The 24,901-nt window shown below is 39.0% G+C and overlaps 1 protein-coding gene across 1 annotated transcript in view; it reads right to left on the bottom strand.

The window, feature by feature from the left end:
* Nucleotides 1–24,901, bottom strand: part of CSMD1 (CUB and Sushi multiple domains 1) — a 2,063,616-nt gene that overhangs the window by 73,578 nt on the left and 1,965,137 nt on the right. The window contains exons 51-52 of the mRNA XM_024251429.3: nt 13,527–13,721; nt 3,464–3,637 (exon numbers count right to left, since the gene is read on the bottom strand). Coding sequence (XP_024107197.3) covers nt 3,464–3,637; nt 13,527–13,721 — 369 coding nt within the window. The remainder of the gene's footprint in view (nt 1–3,463; nt 3,638–13,526; nt 13,722–24,901) is intronic.

A 24,901-nucleotide genomic window follows, 5' to 3' on the forward strand; every position in this document is an offset into this window, starting at 1 on the left:
ACCGTATGTGTGTATCAAAAATCTCATGTGCCCCACAAATATAAACACCTAATATGTATCCATAAAAATTAAAATTAAAAAAGTTTTTAAAAGCTTCTTAATGAAAAAAAACAGAACTGAATAATCACCCATTTTCATACCAGCTTCAAGAATGAATTTGGTTCTTGTTTCAAGCATAATTGAGGCAGCTTTCTTGGGGTTCCTAACCCTTCACATCATTTCCAATTTGTGGCAGATTTGTCCCTCAAGACACTCTCTTTAAAAACGTATTGCATTCTCTTCAACATGTCCTCAGACAGTTGCTTTGCTTGAAAATTGAATTTCTTGTAGGAAACCTGGTATAGCTGTCTCTGTTCGTTTGGGTAATTTCCCATTTTTTCCTGATTGGATGATTTGCTTTTTAAAGTCATAGTTTTGGGGGTTGTTTTGTTTTGTCAAGGGGTCATCATTTTTAGAGTTGAAGCCATGATTATATAGACACAGTTTTCAGAATATATACATATTTTTTGATTCAGAATCACCATTTCTGAATAGTACTTTTGAATACCCATCTCATAACAATATTAAACAAAAAAAAGGACCCAAACTCACATGGTGTCTTGTGAAATTATATATATATATATATCCTTACCAACTGCCTCTTTAGTATCAGTCATTTCCCCACTACAACTATCTCGTTTACCCCGGCATGGTCCAGATGAGCCTGAAGGTTACTCAAGGACATTTAACTTGGTAGAAACCCAAAGTGATTTTCAAAAGAGCCGTAACCATGGAAACAGGGAAAGGGTTAATTCAAATAACAAGTTAAGAGATAGAAGAAAAGCAATAGCAAGACTGATAGGTGAGAGCGTGTCAGCATCCTGGCAGTACAGGATGAAGGACACAATTAACCAGGCAGAACTAAGGCACAAAGACCCTTGCACCTGCCCCTTGCATGTGCCTCCAGATGGGACTAATCCAGGTTCCAGAGCTCATTTCACTTCTAGTTAACACAACACACTCCTCCTTATTGGTCTGAATTAGCATGATAGTATTCTTGGTTTTATGATGTTGGGCAAATTCTTCACTTCTCTATGCTTTCTTTCTTATCTGCAGGTCGAAGGAATAAGCACTTACTGTAAGTTCTAATCAGATAAATCTCACGAATGCCATGTGCATTTTAAGTCATCAATAAATATCATCATTTATAATCACTGTCTCCAAATATGGCACCTAGTTGATATTTGGATTATGGAGGTATCCATTTGCTACTCTATTAAATATTTGTGTAGATTTAGGATTGCAGCCTCTGTACCCTTCATCTATCTTAGAGTCATACAGTCTACTCAAGCAATATCATCTCTGTTCTCCTACCTTTTTACTCACTCATCCCTATTTTCCTCTGAGTCTCACATGCAACTTTATGGTTTCTTGTGGACATATGTTCTTGCTGAGTTTCACATGCTGTCACCCCCCAGCAAAAGATGTCTTTGGTAAAGGGATATGCTTCATTACCATGCTTCACACGTTATGAATCTCAACCCTTCCAGTTACAGTGGTAGCTGCAAAAACTATATTTATTAACTTTCAAAATGTTTGTGCTAAATGAATTACCCATGGTTTATCCATTAGTATGTACACATGTATGTGTCATTTCTAATCTTTTTCTATTTTTTTCCCTTTAAATACTCTATGTCTCTTCCAATTTTATTATTCCTTAAATACTGTATCCAATATCTACAACACAAATGTTTTATATATTATAACCTGGGCATTTTTCTTATTCCTTATTTTCCTCTGAGCAAGTGGATTCATTTCTGAGTGAATCATCTTTCAAAAGCTTCTAAGATATATTGCATAGCACTGAGGCATGTTTGGGGGCATCTCCAGGCAGCCAACTATTCAACATTTATCTCATCCTTTATACTCCAAAGCCCTAACTTTCAGACACAAGAATAACACAAGATAGATAAAGGCTTATCAGGGATCAATAATCCCCAAGCTGACCCGTCATTTAACAGTTATGTAAACTGAAGGTATCACTTAAACTCCCAAAGCACCAATGAAGGCCTTTCCTGCATCCTGTATTGGTAATGACCAAAAGGATGAGATTAGGGATGTTTGTAAGCAGTTGCTATTAATTTTCATGTTTACAATTACTAACAGAGATGTGGTACATGCTGTCAGACATAAGTGTCTTGGACCACCTAGCTCCCTCCCAGTGGAACTGGGCTCCTTCAGAGGACCAAGCTCCAGGCAGAAGAGCTCGTCCACACCAAAGCTACCTAAAGGAGAGTGCTGTTCCACAGCCAATTTCATAAGGATATTTAGGAATGCATGGAAACTCCCAGAAGGATTTGTGACTCTCTACATGAAGAAGCATACATAGTCCAAGGAAATCTCATCGTCTACTGAAAACTGTAATGAGGACACCCAACGACAGACACATATGCACACACTCATATATATAATTAACTGTGTTCAATAATATATAATGCACTAAATATATTCAATAATACACTAGAAAGAGTGGCAAAGAGTGTGAGAAATGAAGCAGCATTCCTGTAAGTCCTGCAGTGATTTAAAATAAGTAGATAATGTTTCACAGACAAGTGTGAGAACCTCCTTTTGGCGGTTGGTTTTTCTCTAGGGTTACTACGGTCCTTTCATCTTGTTTCTTCAAATTCTCCCAAATGAAAAGAAGGACAGGTTTTGCTATTTGAAGTTTACTGGGCCTGGCTTAGTTCCTGAAGTGATCCTAGCCCATGCAGATTCAGATCAGAAGCTTAAAGCTCCCAGTTTCTATGGCTTTAAGTGATTTAAAAAAAAAAAAAAAAAAAAAAAAGGAAGAACGTGGAGAAGGTTCAGAAGAACCAAAGGCAGGTAAGGTATTTTACAAATGACCAGCAGACCTACTAAGATCACTCTTTAGTAATAGTTGTTCTTTAAACTGCTTATTCAAGATTTTTCATACACTTATTCAAAGCATTTTCCAATGGAAACATTTTTCAATCCATTTTTTAAATTATGCAGAATATTTTAAGTTTTTGAAAAAAGAAGACTAAATTATTGTAGACCTATAGCATTTTAAATAATTCACTGTACTTATGTCAATTTGGATGAATATAACTTCAATTCATTGACATAATTTTTAAATTTTTAAAAACATAAAATGTACAATATTTTTGAAATTCATTATTGTGTGTCCTAAAACCATGATGGCATTTGAGTGCAGGTATATTCTCAGCACTCTTGCAAGATTGCCTTTATGGCACTTAAGGCAATATCTGACTTTCATTCATTGCTCGGATTAAAAACAAATCTCTGTAGATACTCAAAGAAAAAATCACACTGGGAAGTGCAGCATTTCCACCCCAGGTAGGATTTAAGGCATTATAGCAAGAAGTCATATGTGTTACACAGCTGTAATCTATTTCTAAGGTTTATTTGAATTAAGTAAGTGCGAGAACATAGATGAATTTACCCAGACATCGAGTTTCGGTGCCGCTCCAGAGCCCATTTGCCAAGCACTCTCTGACATGAGATCCCACAAGTGTGTAGCCGGTGTTGCATGTAAATATAGCTGTGGCCCCATAAACTGTCAACGTTCCAATCTTGTTGCCATTTGGGGGAAAGGAAAGGCTTCCACACGAGATAACTAGAAGGAAAAAAAATAAAGTGAACATCAATTCAGTTATGCAGATTACTCCTCTGCTAAAAAAACAAAACAACAACAACAAAAAAAACCCAAAAAACTATTTTTAGTCTTAATTTTCACTAAGAACATGGTTGAGAGTGTCTGCTTAGGGCTGGATAGACCAGTCACTTAAGAAGCTTAATTTTCCATCTTTATGCTCCTAAAACAAAAACCTAAAAGCTTAACGTGGATTCCAAAACATTCTAGATTCCTCCAATTACCCATTAACTTTTGTTGTTGTTGTTGAGATGGAGTCGTACTTTGTTGACCAGGTTGGAGTGCAGTGGCGCTATCCTGGCTCACTGCTACCTCTACCTCCTGGGTTCAAGTGATTCTCCTGTTTCGGCCTCCTGAGTAGCTGTGATTACAGGTGCCTGCCACCATGCATGGCTAATTTTTGTATTTTTAGTAGAGACAGTGTTTTGCCATGTTGGCCAGACTGATCTCAAACTCCTGACCTCAAGTGATCCTCCCACCCCGGCCTCCCAAAGTGCTGGGATTACAGGTGTGAGCCACTGTGCCTCGACCCATTAATGTTATTTTTATTTTCATCCTGACAGATATAGCTGAACCATTCTTGAAAAAATACACAGTATACAAAGTATAAATGCAGAAGCGTGTCAGTCAAATAAATTGTCTATCTCTCTACCTTTTTTCCATATCAATTCCATGAATTACATAGTAGTAATTACCAGAAGCCTCGTGAGCCTATCAGGAAATAAGGAATACCAATTTTCTTTACCAAAGCCAATCAGCTGGGACAAAGTAGTGTGGTATTAAAATCTAGGACTTTGGACTGCAATAGCAGTGCTCAGTTTATTTGTTCTTTTAGTTACTTGCATAATTTGCTGGGATCATGAGCTCTGTAAGAATGCTGACTACACAGGGCATTTGGAGGCTTTCCAAAAACTAAAACGTGTGTACAAACTAGACCTTAACTGGGTGTCGATGGGGTGACCCTATGCCCCATGTTTACACCTGCTGTCCCAGCACAGTTATTGATCGTGTCCATTTTCACTCATGAAAGTACTCCAGTTTGGGAAATAAGTTAATGGCCACCCTCATTATATATTCTTACTACACCACTGAAATCTCTGCTCTTCAGATTCAGAAACACTTGAGCACAGAAGATCATGGCCTCTCAGGGGAGGGAGGAACTCACAAGGTTATTCAGCCCAACCTATCATCAGAGGCTGAAATATGTTTTAAATAGGTAAGAATGAAAGTGTTAGAAAAGCTATTCAAAGCAAGTGTTAAGAGTGCTAGGTGAGCACTGATGTGTAGGGTGCTTCGCTGTAGCCTGCAGTGGCAAACATTGAGTCCTTCCTTATTCACAGTAAACCATAAGAGGCAGTAAAGCATAGTGAGGAAGAACACAGACTCTGGCTGCAGGCTACCCACGGTCAGGCCTGGTTCTGCCAGACACGAGCCAGGCAGCACTGGCCAATTTTCTAAGTCTCTGGGCCCTGTTATAGGTTGATAACAGCTCCTACTGCATAGGCTTGTGCATTAGATTCAAACAGAAGCCATCCCTTGCACTTAAGCAGGCTTAATCAGGGTTAACTAACAATGAAAGTATAAATCAGGACCTATTTAGTTAATTGAATCAAAAGTAGAAAAACCTTTAGAGATAATTCAAGTGAGGAAAATAAAATTATGCATGTACCACTAAGAGCAGCCCTTTTGTTGTTGTTTATGGAGACAGAGTCTTGCTCTGTTGCTCAGGCTAGGGTGCAGTGGTACAACTGTAGCTCCCAGCAGCAGCCCTGACCTCCTGGGTTCAAGAGATCCTTCTGCTCAGCCTCCCAAGTAGCTTAGGGCACGGGCACCACCACTCTCAGCTATTTTTTTTTAATTTAATTTTTATAGAGATGGCAGTCTCACTGTGTTGTCCAGGCTTGCTGGAACTCCTGGGCTCAAGCGAATCCTCCCACCTTGGCCTTCCCAGAAGCCCCAGACCTTTTAATTAAGCTGTCTTTACTCCACGTATGATAGGACAACCCAGGCTCTATTTCAAATGTTCAGACAGACACAGCCAGACTCAGTGTTTTCTATGGGGGGCTCTACCAGAAATTGGGAGGTCCAACTCGAGAGTCCATCACGACCAGCACACTATTGTTATTGAGACAGCCTCCATGGTTTATTGGTTTTGGGGATTGCTAAACTATTACAGTGTCATATCATATGCATTTAGTAATATGCTACTATGTTTGCTCTACCAAATGTCAATGAATTCCAGTAGGATTTAGATTTTTACAATTTGTTATGAACTTTTCATTAAGCCTTTTTCCCAAACAGTGTGAACTTCTCCTTGAACTATGATATTTAAAGATCCATTTGTAGCAATTTAAGATAATTGGATCTTGTCTTTAAACTTCCATGCTTGTCAGAAAAACGTTAAATAACAATGAGGTCTGAGTCGAATTCCTCTTAGAGGTTTCAGCGCACCTTCGCCTTCAATGGTAGAGCAGCAAGAACACCTCCCTCTGCTTGTACAGCTGTTTCTATTCTTGAAGCTTCTGTTAAAAATATTCTGGTGACAAAACTATTTTAACTTTGTCCACTAACAAGATTTACTCAATTGTAAAGAAGAAGTAATGGAGCAAAATTTTAGCTTTCCAGTAGCTGAATAATAGAATTTCAGACCTAGAATTTCCTTGTATGTTAATAAATGTTATCAATGCATTAATAAAGATAGCAGCAATAACTCGGAAATCTTGCCTGATTGAAAGGGGGAAGCCCCTCACTACTAAAAATAGGCTTTGTCATACACCGAAGGGAAAGCCTTATTTTTACGTTCTTTTTCCTCTCCAGTTTCTAAAAATGAACTTCTTAAGTTTGCCTTTTTTTCATTTCATTAAAATTGTGTCCATGCTCACAGTCTGCAGTGCTTCCTCTGAACTCTGGGAGCAAGTCTGCACACAAGACACTTGGCTGACAGCATCCAGAATGCACCCGCAATCCCACAGCGTCCGGAATGCACCCGCAATCCCACAGCGTCCGGAATGCACCCGCAATCCCACAGCGTCCGGAATGCACCCGCAATCCCACAGCGTCCGGAATGCACCCGCAATCCCACAGCGTCCGGAATGCACCCGCAATCCCACAGCGTCCGGAATGCACCCGCAATCCCACAGCGTCCGGAAAGCACCCGCAATCCCACAGCGTCCGGAATGCACCCGCAATCCCACAGCGTCCGGAAAGCACCCGCAATCCCACAGCGTCAGCAATGCACCGGCAATCCCACAGCATCCGGAAAGCACCCGCAATCCCACAGCGTCCGGAAAGCACCTGCAATCCCACAGCGTCCGGAAAGCACCTGCAATCCCACAGCATCCGGAATGCACCTGCAATCCCACATCCACAGCGTGTTTTCTCACTGTCCCTGGGGATTCCAAGCCACTAGCCTCTGTTCCCACAGGAAAGTCTCTTGTCTTTCCTTCAATTCTATGATTATATTCATGTTGAAATATATCAACTATAAAAAAGTTGTATTTTGACATATCAGTTCTCATACCTGTAAGGACAGCACTCCTATCAGAAATATGGATATTACCTGTGAGTGTGATAAATAAACATGAACTCAAGAGTAGGTGTTTTCAAATACATTCTAGCTGGAAAAAAAAAAAGCCAAATGAACATGCAGACCTCCATGAAGAATAAACAGCTGGCAAGGGAATGTGTGAGCAGGGAGGGGCTCTTTACCATGAATAAACAGCTCAGTGGACTCACAATGGCTCTTTGCAAATACAGGAAGGCACTCTGTATAGATCAGAGACAGGAATTGTTTTATTAGGCCTAGAGAGATAGAGCCACCATCAATCACTGGATATAAGTCACATAGGTAGCCTCGCTCAAAGTGAAAATGTTCAAACATGAAATCAGTTGTCTCGGGGGCAAGGAGCTGTCACTACAATTATTTGATGTCAGCTGGGCATTTACGTGTGAGAATATTATCAAGAAAATTCAACTGTAGGTAGTCCTGAGTGATGTCCAATGTCCACTCCAGCAACGGAACGAAATGACAATGACTACGCTGTGGTTTCCTCGGATATAGATGAAATACATCTGCTGATAAACACAGGCTCCCATAAGTTTAATAATCAATCCAGGCCTGCCTCTAGTAACAAACAGGAGATCTTCAAAGACCAGCCCAGAGACAGACAGCCCAGAATTTAGGCCATGTTCTTTGAACATCTACAATATTACAAAATTCCAGTGTAGTTCACTGAGTCAGTGCGTGTGTATAAAATTAAAAATACAAAAATAATTTTTTGTGATTCATGGATTTCTGTGATAAATGTTTTTCTTTTTAAATATGTACACTAAATTAAACAATAAATAAATGTAATAAGAAAAGAATAAGAGCCTTCTACTTGTATAAAGACTTTGTGCTAGGAAGGTGTGTAGGCACCTCTAGAGATTACATTTTAATTTTCTATTATTGTTTCTTGAAGGACAGGACTGCAGAGCTCAGTGTTTAAGGGTGAGACTACGGTCTTCTGGCCATTCATTCATGGAGACCTGGGTTTTTCTCTAGGGACATATTAAAATAGTCTGGGGTTAGAATAGCACAAACCCTTCAAAAAGTGGTAAATTTCTCAGCTGATTCCACAGTTGTCATGAATGTGATTAGTAGGTGATCAAGGCTCACCTCTTCATCTGGAGCTAACTAGACAAGCAGAAAGGGAAATTCTAACATTTCCAGCTCCTAAGCAAATAAGTAACTGAAAACAATTAATTTCTGGGAGATCTTAAGAGCAGGGCCACTCTAAAATGAACCCCGGGGAGTCAAAAAAAAGGAAAATGTCTGCTCCTTAGCTGCACCAATGACTCAGGTGATGCTATCCTTGAAGATTCTGTTGGTCCTGATCCAACAGAACGTAGAGAGTGACACTGTATTTCTTCTGTGAAGAAGCTACCACAGTGTGGAAAATTGGCCTTACAAAAATGTGTCATGTTCATTACTTTTAATTAAGAAATTAAATTATGTTTTAATTTCCTGGGGTTTATCACACTTATTTAATAGTAAATTATACTATTACCAGGATTCATGGTGTGGTGTGGTGTGTGTGTGTGTGTGTGTGTGTGTTGGCAAAGTAGGAAACGTGACAAATAAATGTAATTTAAGCATAGAATGAAATTAAAATGTGTTACAGCAAAAATGAATTAATGTGTTTATTGATTTTTTTCTTGTAGATCCCAGAAGATAATGTTTACATTTTAAGTTTTTTTTTTTGGGGGGGGGGCCAGTGGGGGAGTATTGCTCTGTCGCCCAGGCTAGATTGCAGTGGTGGGACCTCAGCTCACTGCAACTGCCACCTCCCAGGTTCAAGCGATTCTCCCGCCTCAGCCTCCCAAGTAGCTGGGATCACAGGTACATGCCACCACCGGGGCTAATTTTTGTATTTTTTAGTAGAGACAGGGTTTCACCATGTTGGCCAGGGTGGTCTCAAACTCCTGACCTCCGGTGATCCACTCGCCTTGGCCTCCCAAAGTGTTGTGATTATAGGCATGAACCACCATGCCCAGCCTACATTTTAAGTTTTTAAAAATTGTGTTTTTCACTTTCTTTTGGGCAAGTAAAGTTTTAAAGGTGGTGTAATTCTCACCACTACATTGCCTGTGTTTTAAAGGTGATGTAATTCTCACCACCATATTGCCTGTGCTTTCTCTGATATTATTAAGTGACTTTCAAGAGAGTAGATGGTTACCACATTGAGGAACTCAATATTTGTCCCAAGTAAATAAAATCAATAATATTGAATATTGCACTAAAGCTGGTTGTGAACCATACATAGATAATGACACTAGTACTCATGAAAATCCATGTTGGAGGAAAACACAACACAACTGTTGTTCGTACTCTTCCCTCCACTGCTTTGTGTACTTCCTGCCTGTGCCTTAGATACACATGCCCTAAAACTGTGTATTGTGTGGTGTTATTCTGAAATAGCTCTTCTAAAAATGGGATCCAAGAACTCCTGGACATCTCTGATATTCTTTTAGTGGTCAACAAGCATCTCCCTTTCCAATGACTACACTACCAACCATCAATATATTTTATTTTACCTATCTCCACCAAAACAACAAACTTTGACAAAGTTAGTGCAGAAGGTGCTGAGAATCCAGTCACCCTGTATTAAGCCACACATTAAGGGGCTTTGAAAAATTTTAAAATGATGATATTCTTCACATTAATTTTTGCTTTGTTTGAAAATGAATCCTTATTGTTCATAAAAATGTGTTACTTATGTGAGCATGTAATTGATATGTTATTTTAAATTAATACACACGTAAAATTGTATCCGTTTTAGTGTAAATAAATTAACAAATGAATATTTTTAAATACTAACAGTTTTTAATGTATGATATAGTTATAAAAAGGTCTTTGGGGGTCCCGTGGTAGGCAGAATTCGAAGGTGGTCCCTACATGTCCCACCCCTGAGTAGAGACATCTTCTCAAATCCTCTCTCCTTGAGTGAGGGCAGAACTCTGAGTACGTTAGGAGTCAGCTGACTTTGAGTTAATAAAAAATGAGATGATTTGGATGGGAACAGCCTGGTGAGGGGAGCCCTTATCAGGAACTATGTCCTTCCTGAAGTCAGAAAGATTGGACTCAGGAGAGGGCCTGGTGGGGTGGGGGACACAGGGCCAGGAGCTTAGTATTTCCCCATCATCAGCAGCAACAACATAAGGCCCTCAGCCACGCGCCACAAGGACATGAACTCTGCCCAGGAGTCAGGTTTGGGAAGCTGATCTGAACCTCGCTGGACATCACTCGATTCCACTGGACCTCACTGGGCCTCACTGGAGCCCACTGGACCTGACTGGACCTCACTGGACCTCACTGGGCTTGACTGGACCTCATTGGACCTCACTGGGCCTCACTGGGCCTCACTGGGCCTCACTGGAGCCCACCGGGCTTGACTAGACCTCACTGGACCTCACTATACCTCATTGGACCTCACTGGACTTCACTGGACCTCACTGGACCTCACTGGGCCTCACTGGGCTTGACTGGACCTCACTGGACCTCACTGGACCTCACCGGACTTCACTGGACCTCACTGGGCTTGACTGGACCTCACTGGACCTCACTCGACCTCACCGGACTTCACTGGACCTCACTGGGGCTCCAGCCCTGTCAACACCGTGAACTCAGCCCTGTGAGAGCGTGAGCAGAGGATCCAGTCAAAATGTGCCAGGTATCTGAGCCCAGAAACTGGGCCGTAGCGAATCTGTGTTATCATGAGGCCCTTAGTATGTGGTGACTGGTTATGCAGCAATCAATAACTAACACAGGTCCTCAAATTTTAAAAATAAAAATTTTATGAAAACCCCTGAGAACAGTTGCTTGCAAAGAGGCTGGGCTATCCCTTCCATAGAGGGTCTGCTGAATGGCCTTGATAAAGGGGCTTCTAGACTTCTGTACTCTGATGTCATTTCCAAAACATTGAGGCAAGAGAGAAAAAGAGGAGAAAGGGGCTATTAAGGCTTGTAAATTTTAGCCAGCATCCCAATTTAAACAAAAAGTCACGCACTACGACATCTAAGACGGCACACCTATGCTCCAAAATCAGAAAAAAAGATTGACAAGCCCCGTATTAGTACAATTAAAAAAATTAAAAAAAAATTTTTAAAATATATATAGTAGATATAAGAATAAATTGACAATATCAATATCAGGCCTTTTGGGGGAAAAAAAGACAAGCAGAAAATTTCAGTTTGGTCACAAAAGTAACAATATACTACTGCATGTCAACTTTCCCCAGCTCACCGACCATATGCACAGCACACTGCATTCCCTGGTGTGGATTTGATTCTCTGATACCATTTTCCACCAGAAGATACCAGGGCTTTTTGGAGAACAATGTGTTTGGGTAAGAAAAATTCCAGATAACCACAGAACATCCTGTTTTTATGAGAAAACAAGGACCATTTCACAGATGTTAGAGGGACCAAATGAAAAAGCTGTGTAAAAGGGACTCCCCCAGCCAAAGTGTCACAACCTGAGCTACAAATATTAATAAAATCATTTTTTTAAAAGTCAACAATGATTTCAGCTGGAATCCAGTGACTCTGGAAAATGCCACTTGTCCATGATGACATTCAAGGGACAAATAGCAAAGTGCGATAGAATAGCTCGTGCCCCGCCCGCAAGTCAGCAAGCAGCTGACAATTTAGAAAACAAATGTGTGGCCCAAGACAACTAGACATGTGATGATAAATGATGCGTGGGGGTTGTGACTGGACCCCACTCCATGTCAGAAACACCAGAATACAGTAGATAAAACCAGAGGCAGGAAAACAGACTTTCCAGAATTTCAGAAGCTGGAAGCAGAAACACTGTTCAAGGACAGCAGAGCCAACTTTGCTTTCTTTCCCAAGATGAGGTCAACGCCTTGCTACTAATGAGTTTAGTTCAGGAATGAGGTTTTTGTTAACATTCCCTTAAATAGAAGGCTCTCCATTGTATGTGAAAATTCTTCGGGAACGCTGAGCTGTGAGCATGGAAGATTGTCGCGCAGCAAATACCATTTGGCATGGCCCTGCTCTGGGCAGACAGGGACACCGTAGCTGGGCATCCCTGGGAAATTAGGGAGACAAGAAAAAGCTGTACTGGGCTGTTGCAGCCGCAGAAGCCCCGTGTAAAACCCCACCTGGAAGAAGTTAATAAGTGTCTGTTTTTAAGATCCTATTTCTGGTTTGAAATCGACAAAATGATGTGGGCGGGAAGAGTCTAAAATAGGCAAAAGGTTAGTGTTCCTGACTCCTTCTCCTAATCTCTCCTTACCGGTGCTAATGCCAGAATCTCCAGGTGACAAAATCTGTGCATGACTGGCAAGAATGTCGGGAAGAGGGGCATTTCCTAAGTGGCAAAGGTGTGATAAAGAGGAACGGCTCTGCAAATTCAGTGACCAGGTCATTAACCATCCAAACCAGGACAGTGTTCAGAGTGACAAGCAATCATTAATAAACATCTGGAAAACAGGCTTCAGGCAGGGCTATCTTGGGGAAACAGGGACCATGTTCATTACGATTATGAAAGCTTTGAGCTCCTTGAGGCCAGCAATCCTTCCTGATTTATCTTTGGGTTCCTGGTGAAGAGCTTGCGGTATGTGTTTCATTAACGTTTGTTCTATTAAAAGTTGAATTAAAATTATTATCAAAGACAGTTAAACATTCATGCTTTTGTCTTTTTCATTTTTTATTCTGATGTATTCTTACTAAGCTGTGTGTTTTATAAATTATACACTATTCTACTTGTTTTTATGCATGAAATTTTCTGTGAACAATCAAGTAAAGATTGTATACTAGATACATCTGAATCAGAGTGCTCTGAACAATACTAGCATTGTTTTCTTTTTCTATTTATCCATATTTAATGTGAAACTCACTGAAAGCTTTAACTGCTTATCTTGTACCTAAGAGAATAATCATCTCCCTTGTGAAGACAGTCATTATTTGAGAACACAATATCTTCAGCATTAATACTATTTCCCAAGATCCTAATTAGAACTCTTGAATAGCCTGTCTATGGCATAAGAGTTATCTTTTTACACATAGGTTTGTATTTGTCTTTGAGCTGATTTGAAATACAGTTGGAAAAATACAATTATTAACAAGGAAAAGACAACATCAAATGCCTAATCCAGCAGCAATGTGGTTTAAGTATGTCACATGACAATACATATTCACATCGTAATGAAAAGACAGGGCGTTTGTTCTTTTGATCTGTAGGACTATGGTAGATGATAGCTCAACTAGAGAAGCTCACCACTGACCGAAGTCATCTAGAATAATCTAGGATGCCCTGTCTTTCGGGGGTGCCTCCCTCGTCACTTACCTCGACAGCTTGGCCTCTCATCTCCTATGTTCCACGTCCCATTGGCCTGGCATTGCATGAGCCTCCGGCCCTCTAAGTAGTAACCAGGACTGCAGCTCAGCAATACTTGAGCACCGTACTCATTCAAGGATCCTGAAACCAGCCTCCAGATGACATGTTCTGAGAGCTGAGCTTCAATGCTGGGGCAAGCGACCGCTGGAAGAGAAACGTACATCACATCATCATTTTTCTTTTTTTCGAAAAGATCAGACTGTGCTTGCTTTGAATGGCAAGGTCTTGCTATATGAAACTGATCTTGTTTGGCAAAGTCGATGCCATTACGTATTATCTCAGTGTTTCTCTGCCACCCACATAGACATATGGGAATGATCCCGTATGTAAAATGCATTCAGTTGCCTCATTACAGATGTCCTGGGAAGTCTGCAGTCAGACTGAACTGTAAAGGGGGTAAATCACTTCCACAAAAGTATATGGCTCATTGGAGTTGATGAAAATTTTCATGAGGGTAATGAGCATATGCAAATAAAAATCTTACATATAATTTCCCTCAATATCCTTGGAGGAACTCGGAATAGTAATTGTGTAATTGCAAACCAGCTGGGACACTAATTTTCAGAAACTCAGATGCCCTCATTTCTTCAAACCTATGAAACACACATATATAATATATCTATATATCATTGAATGTAGAAACACAGAGAAATACATAGGCATACTGCACTAATACTGTTCAGAAAAATGTTTAACAAGTCTTAAAGGAGACCATCTATTCATATCCTTAGAAAAGGGCCCAGAATGTAGCAGTTACTTAAGAAAGAGTAGTAACAATTGTAATAGTGCCAGCAACAGTAGTAGTAGCAGTATACTATTACCAGGGTGGACATCAAGGACTTTGTAAATATACCAAAAATATACAGAGTCTGAGTTGCACGTGGGTATATATTCTTTGAAAAGTGCAAGATGATTTAAAATAAATTACACAAAATTAGAAACCAGAACCATTTCTCTAATTATGAAGATTTGGTAGCTATCATTCATTACAATCAACCACCAAGAAAATGGATCAAATTAATTAATTTATTGGGCTGGGAAGAATTAACTGGAGAGACTATAGCTTTTTTCAGAATCATAATGTTATATTTTAAATTCTTTTTTTGTGTGTGTGACAAGGTCTCGCTCTCTCTCTCCCAGGCTGCCAGGCTGGAGTGCAGTGGCATGATCTCGGCTCACTGCAACCTCTACCTCCAGGGTTCAACGATTCTCCTGCCTCAGCTTCCCAAGTAGCTGGGACTATGGGGATACAGATATCCATCACCATGCCCAGCTAATTTTTGTATTTTTAGTAGAAATGGGGTTTCACCATGTGGGCCAGGCTGGTCTTGAACTCCTGACCTCAAGTGATCCACCCACTTTGGCCTCCCAAAGTGCTGGGATTACAGGCATCAGCCACTGCACCCAGCCTATATTCAAATTCTATACAAGTTTATTATAATTAAGTCAGGCATAACCAAAATGTTACAAAAATCTTGATTAGTCTTTTCTCAGTAATTTACAAGTACTATGTAAAAATATACTGAAAAATGTAGGTCTTTTTGATATTATCACAATGGTAACAATGAAGTTTAAAATGTGAAGAAAAATTGCTAATTTAAAAGTAATCCTTAGGTTTATTTATCTCAAATTATTTTTTTAGGTTGAAGCAATTATTCTAAATTTATATGAAGATTCAAATGTTTATTAACCCAATGATAAAAACAGTATTTTTCTCCAGCCAAAATACTCTTAGAATTTCTAGCAACACTGTTTCTGAAAAGTCCTTAAAAGCTTTAGCCTCATAAATTTATAACTCAACTTGAATCTGACTGCATATTTCAAATAAAATGCATTTAATTTCACCAAAAAACATGCTTCTAGAACTGTTTTTAATAACCTGAACTATCTTTTACAAACTTTATTTCTGCCAAGAATGACTCAACTTTGTTCTTTCTTTTTCTGTTTCTTGTTTCCTTATTGTTTTATATAGACAAGGTCTCGTTATATGGCCCAGGCTGGTCCTGAAGTCTTGGGTCAAGTGATCCTCATGCTCAGCCTCCCAAAGTGCTGGGATTACAGGTATGAGCCACTGCACCCAGCCAAAAATTCCAATTTGGTTCACACAACGGAATCAGACAATTTTTTGAACTGATACCATCTACAGTATCAATTTCCAAATTCTTCATGATGATCTCTTTCTTCATGAAAATGGTATTTTGTTTGGTTTGTAATTATCTTAGGCTAGTTTGATTATTTGCTCACATCTCTTTTTTTTTTTGGCTATGCTATAGCCTCATTTATTGTAAACACTGTCTTTTTACAATTTTTTTTAGTATAGTGACTGACAAATTAGACACTATATGTGTATGTGTGTGTGTATATATATATATAACATAATTATACGTGCGTATGCTTTGAAAAATAGCCTGCCAAGAAAATATATTGCCACAACAAAAAGAAAGAGAGGAAATAAACGTGTATGAGTGGAAATTAAGAGTAAAAAGAAAAGTGAGGACTGAAATAAATATTAATATTAAAGTCTATCTTGTCCTTTGTTAACTGAAGGATGAGAGTTGAAGAGTGGAGATTTCCAGAAATTTGTGCAAATTATCATTTTATTTAATATTTTTAAAAAATGATAGGTAGAGAACATTCAAAAAAATTGAGTTTGAATACTCTGTGATATAATTTTGGAGGAGAAATCCCAAATAATATAAACCAAGAGGATGCCAGACCATTTTCCCTAAGGAGCGGTAGAAAAGGTCCAGTGTTTGTCAGCTGCGTCTCCATGCACCCCTGCGTTCATACAGAAACAGTGCCAGCAGCCCCCACGGAATGGTGGGCCCTGATTTGCTGTGGTCAATAACGCTGTCACAAAGAATGTCCTTTATCTTGGTCCAATACAATAATGTGGCAAAAATCCGATAACAGAACTGTGACTCTCGTGGGAGGATATTGAATTCAAATAAAAACAGAACATTTTACAACCCCCAAACACCTACCCCAGTCTACTGATTCACATGCCTGCACGTAGTTTCTAGTCACTGACATCAGAAGCCTGAAAACCGTGTCTTCCTGCACTCCCTGTCACACACACTCCCACAAAGGTGTCTACACTCAACCTCCCCTAACTCACCACATTTTCTCCTCTTCTGTGCATCCTCAACCTCTACCTTACTTCAGAGTCAAGTGCTTAGTTTTGGTGCAAAATTTCACGTGCACACCCTTAAAAGAATATTTTTAAAAAACATTAATCTCTTTATATCACCTTCATTAAAAATCTAAAATTTTCCTCATAAGTTTAAGTCATTGACATTACCAGTATATGACAGGTAAATTATGATAAAAGTGCCCTTAAATAAAATACCACTTCTACTCAAGTCCAAGAGAATAATACCACAGCAACTTGATACTTCTCAATATTCATTCAAAAGAAACTCAACAAATTTATTTCATTCCTTGTTCTCTTTCAACTATTACTTCTAGGCTACAATTTCTACAAAAAAAACACGTATCTTAAGATATTTTATTTTGAAAGTTCTTTATGAATAATCTATAACACTTATCTGTAGCAAACTTCGATTTTTAAATTCCCTGTGACCACACAGTTTCACAGTGAAAACATTCTCTTTGATTTAGATGTGAATTTCCTATTAATATACCATTGATTGAATAAACAATATGATAAAATTGTTGATAATCTATGTTCAACACAAAAGTAATGTTTTATTGGTAAGACACCAATGATGCTATAGATAAGGAATTTTTGTTGTTCATGCATTACTGATTGTTAGAGACAAGCTTTAGTATGAATTGTATTGCTACTGTGGACTTGAGACCTCAAGAAAAGTAGTGTGTTAAAATAAATTTGGCTCACTGAGAACGATGCTTAACACAGGAAAAGAAAACCAAACACCTCATGTTCTCATTTATAAGTGGGAGTTGAACAATGAGAACACATGGACACAGGGAGGGGAACATCACACACCAGGGCCTGTCGGGAGGTAAGGGACAAGGGGAGGGAGAGCATTAGGACAAATACTTAAACCACGCAGGATTTAAAACCTAGATGACGGGTTGATAGGTGCAGCAAACCACCATGGCACATGTATACCTATGTAACAAACCTGCACGTTCTGCACATGATTCCCAGAACTTAAAGTAAAATAAAAATAAATAAATAAACAAATTTGGCTTAGAGTTACCTTTGTATTTCGAATTCCTACACAGTGAACTGCAACCTCACTCAGTACATATCAAACTGCAACTCAACTCAAGAGGATGTTCTTGTAACAAGTAGTTGAGTCTCAGCTAATCACAGCAGCCTTGCTTCAGCCCATCACAGGCCCCAGACTAGTCAGACCACACCCTAGTCGGGCAGGTGCCCAGAGGTGGCTCCTCCAGCTGCCTCCCCATGTCCCTTCCTTTTTCTATCATTGCCGCTGCCCACATTGCTGGGTGGAGCTCTCTGGACCTTTCCTGGATTTGAAGGCTGCCTGATTGATACATCTATTTACTCAGATAAACTCTGCTAAATTTCATGTGTCAAAAGTTTTCTCTTAACATGTAGAAGAAAAATAGTTGGAATGAAGAAAAAGATTTGATGTGGTTTCTGGCTGATGAAATCGCCCATGCTTTTTTGCCCTGTTTTAACTGTTTTCCATAGTTTCCAGGTTTTCTATATATTACTAATGGTCAGAGAAAAAGCCAACCAAGAGATCAAAGGGACTTAGGAGTAGTGGTCTGATAGGCATAGACATCATTTTACAGTTAGGCTGAAAAACTGAAAGCTGAGAGGACTTTATTTGTTTACAAGAAAAACTGGAAATAGTTCAACTAAGTCCCAATAAAAAAACTTCTGTCTTGAGGTACAAATATATATGTATACAAACACATATTATACATAAACACATAAAAACACATAAATATATGTACATATGTAATTTATATGTATATATAAATTTTAATATATACCTACCACACATAAATGCAAAAGGTTATAAAAATCAATGCATAATAGTTTAACAAGGGATTATTTAGGAAGACTAGGATGCTTCTGTTATATTCTTACTTTGTTATTTCTTCCCACAATATCATACTTAGAGAGGAAAAAGTGAAAAGAGAGCAAAAATATAGTCTACAGGGACATTTTCATTTCATGACATTAAACATTATAGATTAAGGGAATAAGATAAAACTGAGAAATATGGAGGATGGTAGAATACATGAAGCTGAAGTTAAGAACTGGAGCAAAAATATGAGTCGAACATCACAGAAGGCGAAGCGTGAGCCAGGGGCATTGGGGAGAAAGGGAAGGAGGGCCTTGGAAATGGCTTTCTACTGAGCTCTCATTTCTGCTCAGGGATGGCCCTAACACACAAAGGCCGCTGCAGTGAATATGTACACCTCCCCTAAGACTTAAGACAAAGTGGAGTTACAGTCAGGAGGCAACACGAAACAGCCTGAGTACCTCTGTGCTGACATTTTTAAAGAAAACACTTGGTTCTTTCTAACAAAAATATCTTAGTTAGATCTCTCCTGGGGTGTTCCCTGTACCTGCCAGCACTCCCCAGTCCCCCACCATCATAGGCAGATACTGTAGAGCGCGGCCGCTCCCAGAGACGTGCATCTGTTTAAAGAGCTCTTTTCACATTGTGTATGTAATTGTATATGTAATTTTACTGTAAGTGGATCCTCACTCACAACGACACTGAGACAGAAAAGGAGGGTATCACTATTATTTGTATTTATTTGCAAGTTACAGAGAAGCAAGGAAGCCCAGGCTCACCCCAACCAAGCCAGAATTTCCATCTGTGGGTCTCACATCATGTTGTGTTTCTGACTTGTCACTTTCTCTGAACACTAGAAACAATACGGGAAAATTTGATTTATTCTACAAATGACTAAAATGAGTAACTCCAAGCATAGTTTCAAGAATTGAATCAACAAGAGCTCCAAACACACTAGCATACAGATATCAAATGAATAACAAACTCCTTGAATGTTTTAAAATTTTGGTCAACCTGCAAAAATGTAGCAAAAGAAAGTGTTTTGCTAATATAAATTTTATAAATCAATATTTTTAACAATTACAAGTGAATAAATTGCCAGGTCAAGTTTTGTAAATTTAAATATGTTTTCAAAAACATAAGGGTTTAGCTGGCATGACAGACATTGTTCAACTTGCCAGTTTACCTTATATTCCTTCTTTTTTATTTTTAAGGAAATACAGGCTACCTTCTGTTACCTTAAAGAAAACAACTATAAAGGAATAATTTTCTTCAATTTTCACAAATTCAGGAGAACATTTACTGGAGATCATTTCAAAATATTGGACATGGTTAATACCATTGACTATGTTGATATGGCTGACACATTTTTGTTCTAAAAACCTTAAATTATGCTTCCCAAATCCAGATCAGTTGAAAGCATAATATATAGTCCTGTGCACAAAAGACACATTTCCCTGACTTGTGAGTGTTTCAGCAACAACACAAAATACTTTGCATTTTACTTAAGAAATATCAGCTTTCAATTTTGCCATGAGTAATTCTGATTTATTATAGACTCATTCAGCCAGTGACAGGATAGAAGAATAAACATTGCTTTAAGATATTCAGACAAGGGAAGTGAGATCACCATAAATAAAGCACTTTGCCCTTCTCTCTCAAAAATTTCAGAAACTTATCATAAATCTTCTGTGATATTCTAATCAGCCCCTAGATTCTGGATGCAATTGTTTTGTTTTGTTTCTTAACAGAGAAGTTTCCCCTATCGTACTCAATGTGGGTAAGTGCTTCTTATAACCAACTTTAGTTCAAGCACATTTAATGAGATTTATAAAATTATGATTAGATGTCATTGGAGTAAACTGATTTAATCAGCCTCATAACTGTTCCTCATACACACAACTAAAGCAAAGTGTGCAGTCTATCATTAACAACCTGTGCTTACTGGACGCGCGAGAGAAAAACTGGTTTTAGTTCTAGTACCTTAGAAGCCTAAATAACAAGACAACTTTGGTTTGGGTAAAAAATGAATATAAAGTTTTTGGGGAAAACTAGGATACTAAGACCTTTTAAATGTGTTTCATACCATCCAATTTCAACAATCCTCTCTAAAAAAACCCGTCCACCAAGACAAAATCAAGAACATGGGATTCTTTTCTTTTTGGCTTTTAGAAAATTATTTCAATAGCTTTTTGGGGTACAAGTGTTTTTGGTTACATGGATAAGTTATTTAGGGGTGATTTCTGGGATTTCAGTGCACCTGTCATCCAAGCAGTGTGCACTGTATCCAATATGTAGTCTTTTATCCCTCACCCATCTTCCTATAATCCCCTTGAGTCCCCAGAGTCCATTGTATCATTCTTATGCCTTTGCATCCTTATAGATGAGCTCCCACTTAAAAGAGAGAACGTAACGATATTTGGTTTTCCATTCCTGAGTTACTTCACTTAGAATAATGGCCTCCAGCTCCATCCAAGTTGCTGCACAAGACATTATTTCATTCCTTTTTATGGCTGAGTAGTATTCCATTGTGCATATATACCACACTTTCTTTCTTTTCTTTTTTTTTGTTTTGAGACAGAGTCTGGCTCTGTCGCCCATGCTGGAGTGCAGTGGCGCAATCTCGGCTCACTGCAAGCTCCGCCTCCCGGGTTCACGCCATTCTCCTGCCTGAGCCTCCCAAGTAGTTGGGACTACAGGCGCGTGCCACCACGCCCGGCTAATTTTTTGTATTTTTAGTAGAGCCGGGGTTTCACCATGTTAGCCAGGATGATCTGGATCTTCCGACGTCATGATCCACCCACCTCGGCCTCCCTATACCACACTTTCTTTATCCACTCATTGGCTGATGGGCACTGTGTGGGTTTCATATCTTTGCTATTGCAAATTGTGCTGCTATAAACATGGGTGTGCATGTGTCTTTTCCACAGAGCGACTTCTCTTCCTTTGGGTAGATGCCCTGTAGTAGGACTGCTGGACCAGATGGTAAGAGGATATGGGATTCTTAAGGACAAAAGTTGTTTTTGGATTTTTGCTTTACACTTAGAGCTTAACCAAATGATTACTAAATGAGTTATTTAGAATAAGACTAGATGACCAATTAATAGAGTTTTAAAGTTAACTTCTAGGAAGTAATGTATGGGCTCACCTGAGAGTGACTAGCTTTTTAGAAACATTAGACAAAAAGGTCTCAAGACGTTAAGTTCTAGCTGCTACTTCTCCAAGATTTCCAATTGAATCTAGACCTTCATAACACTGTCATATTCTTAGGGTTTCGAATCACCAGACTTTTCCTTATTCCTGCCACTACTGTCTTTTCCATTTGTGAAGTTTCTAAAACCTTCAGAAAATCAGGCATCTATATTTCTCTGGCCCAGCTTTCTTATTTTTTATACTATGGTTATTTTAAAATAAATATATTTGAGCAGACTTAGATCCTGGAATATTTAAATAACTAACCACAGCCATGTTAAAAAAATAGTGTTCCAACACTATTGGTAGCCTAAAGGCAAACCAGCCATGGAATGTGATCTCAGTGAGCCAAGACCAATACTGAATTCACCTCATCCAGTTACTGATACCAGCAAACAGGACTTTGAAGGTTTTGCAACTTTATAACCGAAGTTCAGTATCAAAGCTACTTTTTAAATGTCATGAAATGACTGATATTTTAATTACATAAAATGAGTCTAATCCAACCCCTGGAAAGGATTTTGAAAAATAGTATGACTAATCCAAGTATAGATTTAAAGTCAAAAATCTTAGTGTTTCATTCTTTCACTTATTGGGCCTAATCGTAAAAGCAACACTTGGCATTTATATTACTGGTGGCTCTCTTTGAAAAGATTGTTTCCTTATTTACTTCTAAAATGTTCCTTAAAGTTTTTCTTGTGGTTCTTTGTTTTGTTTTTATTTGCATGTTATAAGTTTTCACATGTTGCCTGCTTTTCGAGGTCATGGTTTTACCATGCATTGCATATAATGCTGAACTGGATGTCAGACAATTCCTCAAACTAAGAATATCCTTAGAGCTCTTTGCTGAAAAAAAATTCACTTAAGTATTCTTTCCTAATTGCCCTAATTATGAAATTTTTTCTTACAATATTTTAAATAAGAATATATCTACACACTCAAGAGTAATTTGTTGATTATGATGAAGATGACCTTAAACCTTAATGCTATTATGGATTTGGCATAGTTAGTGCCGTGAGATCCCAGCCAGAGCCACACAGAGGCTTAAACTTCATCATGGAGACAAGCCATAAAAACCAGGAGTTGGCATCTGAGCTGGTGACTATATAGACTAGGTAAACTGATAAGAAATTCTACATGAATAGATGGCGACAAGCTGACTAGGGCAACTCTTGAGTACTTTGGATGTTGGCAGAAGAGATCTAGAGAGAAAGTAACCCAGGCAGCAGAGTGGGAGCAAAGGGTACTTAGAGAAAGTGGGTGGTTGGCCATTGCTGTAAACACCCTGTGAGTGAGGCAGACACAGGAAGCTGAATTATAAGAAGGTATATTCCTAGATTCCTGCAGAGGGAAGGGTCCTGAATTTTCAACTTCTAACTTTATCAGCCCGCAAAATCTGACTCCAGTGCCTGAAACCATTTCTTGAGCCTTCCTTCCTTCCTTTTTTCTTCCTTCCTTCCTTCCTCTCTCCCTCCCTTCCTTTTTTCCTTCCTTTCTTCCTTCCTTTCCTCCTTCCTTCCTTCCTCTCTCCCTTCCTTCCTTTTTTTCCTTCCTTTCTTCCTTCCTTTCCGCCTTCCTTCCTCCTTTCCTTTCCTTTCTTCCTTCCTTCCTTCCCCCTTCCCTTCCCTTCCTTCCCTCTCTCCCTCCTTCCCTTCCTTCCTTCCCTCCCTCCTTTCTTCCTTTCCTCCTTCCCTCCTTCCTTCCTTTCCTCCTTTCTTCCCATTCCTTCCTTCTTTCCCTTCCTCCCTCCTTCTTTCCTTCCTTCCTTCTTCCTTCTTTTCCTCCTTATTTTCTTCCTTGTACATTATGACAATAAACTTCCACCACCTGTACTAACCTGAGGAGGCATTTTCCGTTTCTTTAGACTACAAGCCCTAAATGACCTAGTGTGCATTTTAGAACCTTTAAGAAATGTGGATTCAGAAAGGCATTTCACAGGCCTAAGGTCTTTCAAAATATTTTCCTGTCTATAGCAACACGAGTTACAGCATGGCCTTAAAACCCAGAGATTAGAGTTAATTTAAGGAGATTGCCTTTAAAAATTAAGGTCGTTTAGCACTGATACATGCTTTGCCAAGTATCAGCATTCATATTAGATTTGCCGTCCCCAATATCAAACCAAACATGTGTTCCTCTTCTAAAAATTAATCTGGCTTTAATAAATATAGCCATAGCATGGAATTCTCTTAAAAGAAGGGTAGTTTCCAAGCAGGTTTCACTGAGAATCCAGAAAGTGATTCCAACCTCAGAAACGTCCTTAGACCACTGAGGGGTGAAAAGGAGTCTCCTATGGACTGGTCCAGAAGGCTCTCCTCTCTCTCACCTCTACTTCTCCTCCTCCTATTTCAGAGTGAGAAGTCAGGCTCTAGAATTTGGGGAGGATGGAAAGATTGAAATAAGAAAAGAACCTTCAAATTTTATGTTCTGCTTATTTCCTCATTTCTGATATCTCCACCAAAATGTTAATGCAGCCAAATACTCCCATCAAAAATATTAACTTCATCTGGCTACTATTAAGTAATATATGGCTTGGAGAAGCTTTAGTTTCTCAAATGGATTTTAACTCTTATTGAGTGAAAGGGAAAATCAAGGTGTAGATAGCACACACATATTGAAATATATATATATATATATAAACATATAAACATATATATGTATATACAAAAAGATTACAAATTGAAATATATCTATCTATCTATATAAACATATAAACATATATATGTATATACAAAATGATAACAAATTGGGCCAGGCACAGTGGCTCATGCCTGTAATCTCAGCACTTTGGGAGGCTGAGGCAGGCGGATCACGAGGTCAGGAGTTCGGGACCAGCCTGGCCAACATGATGAAACCCCGTCTCTACTAAAAATACAAAAATTAGCCAGGCATGGTGGCATGTGCCTGTAATCCCAGCCACTTGGGAGGTTGAGGCAAAAGAATCGCTTGAACCCAGGAGACAGAGGTTACAGCGAGTTGAAATCGTGCCACTGCACTCCAGCCTGGGTGGCAGAGTAAGACTCCAGCTCAAAATAATAATAATATATTATAAATTAATAGATGATTTGAATGTTTTGTCAAAAATAATCTGTTAGAATATTTCTGAGTAATATTTTCATATAAAACATTTAACGGAAATGGTTT

Source organism: Pongo abelii, chromosome 7 (genome assembly GCF_028885655.2).
Source record: "Pongo abelii isolate AG06213 chromosome 7, NHGRI_mPonAbe1-v2.0_pri, whole genome shotgun sequence".
NCBI lineage: Eukaryota > Metazoa > Chordata > Mammalia > Primates > Hominidae > Pongo > Pongo abelii.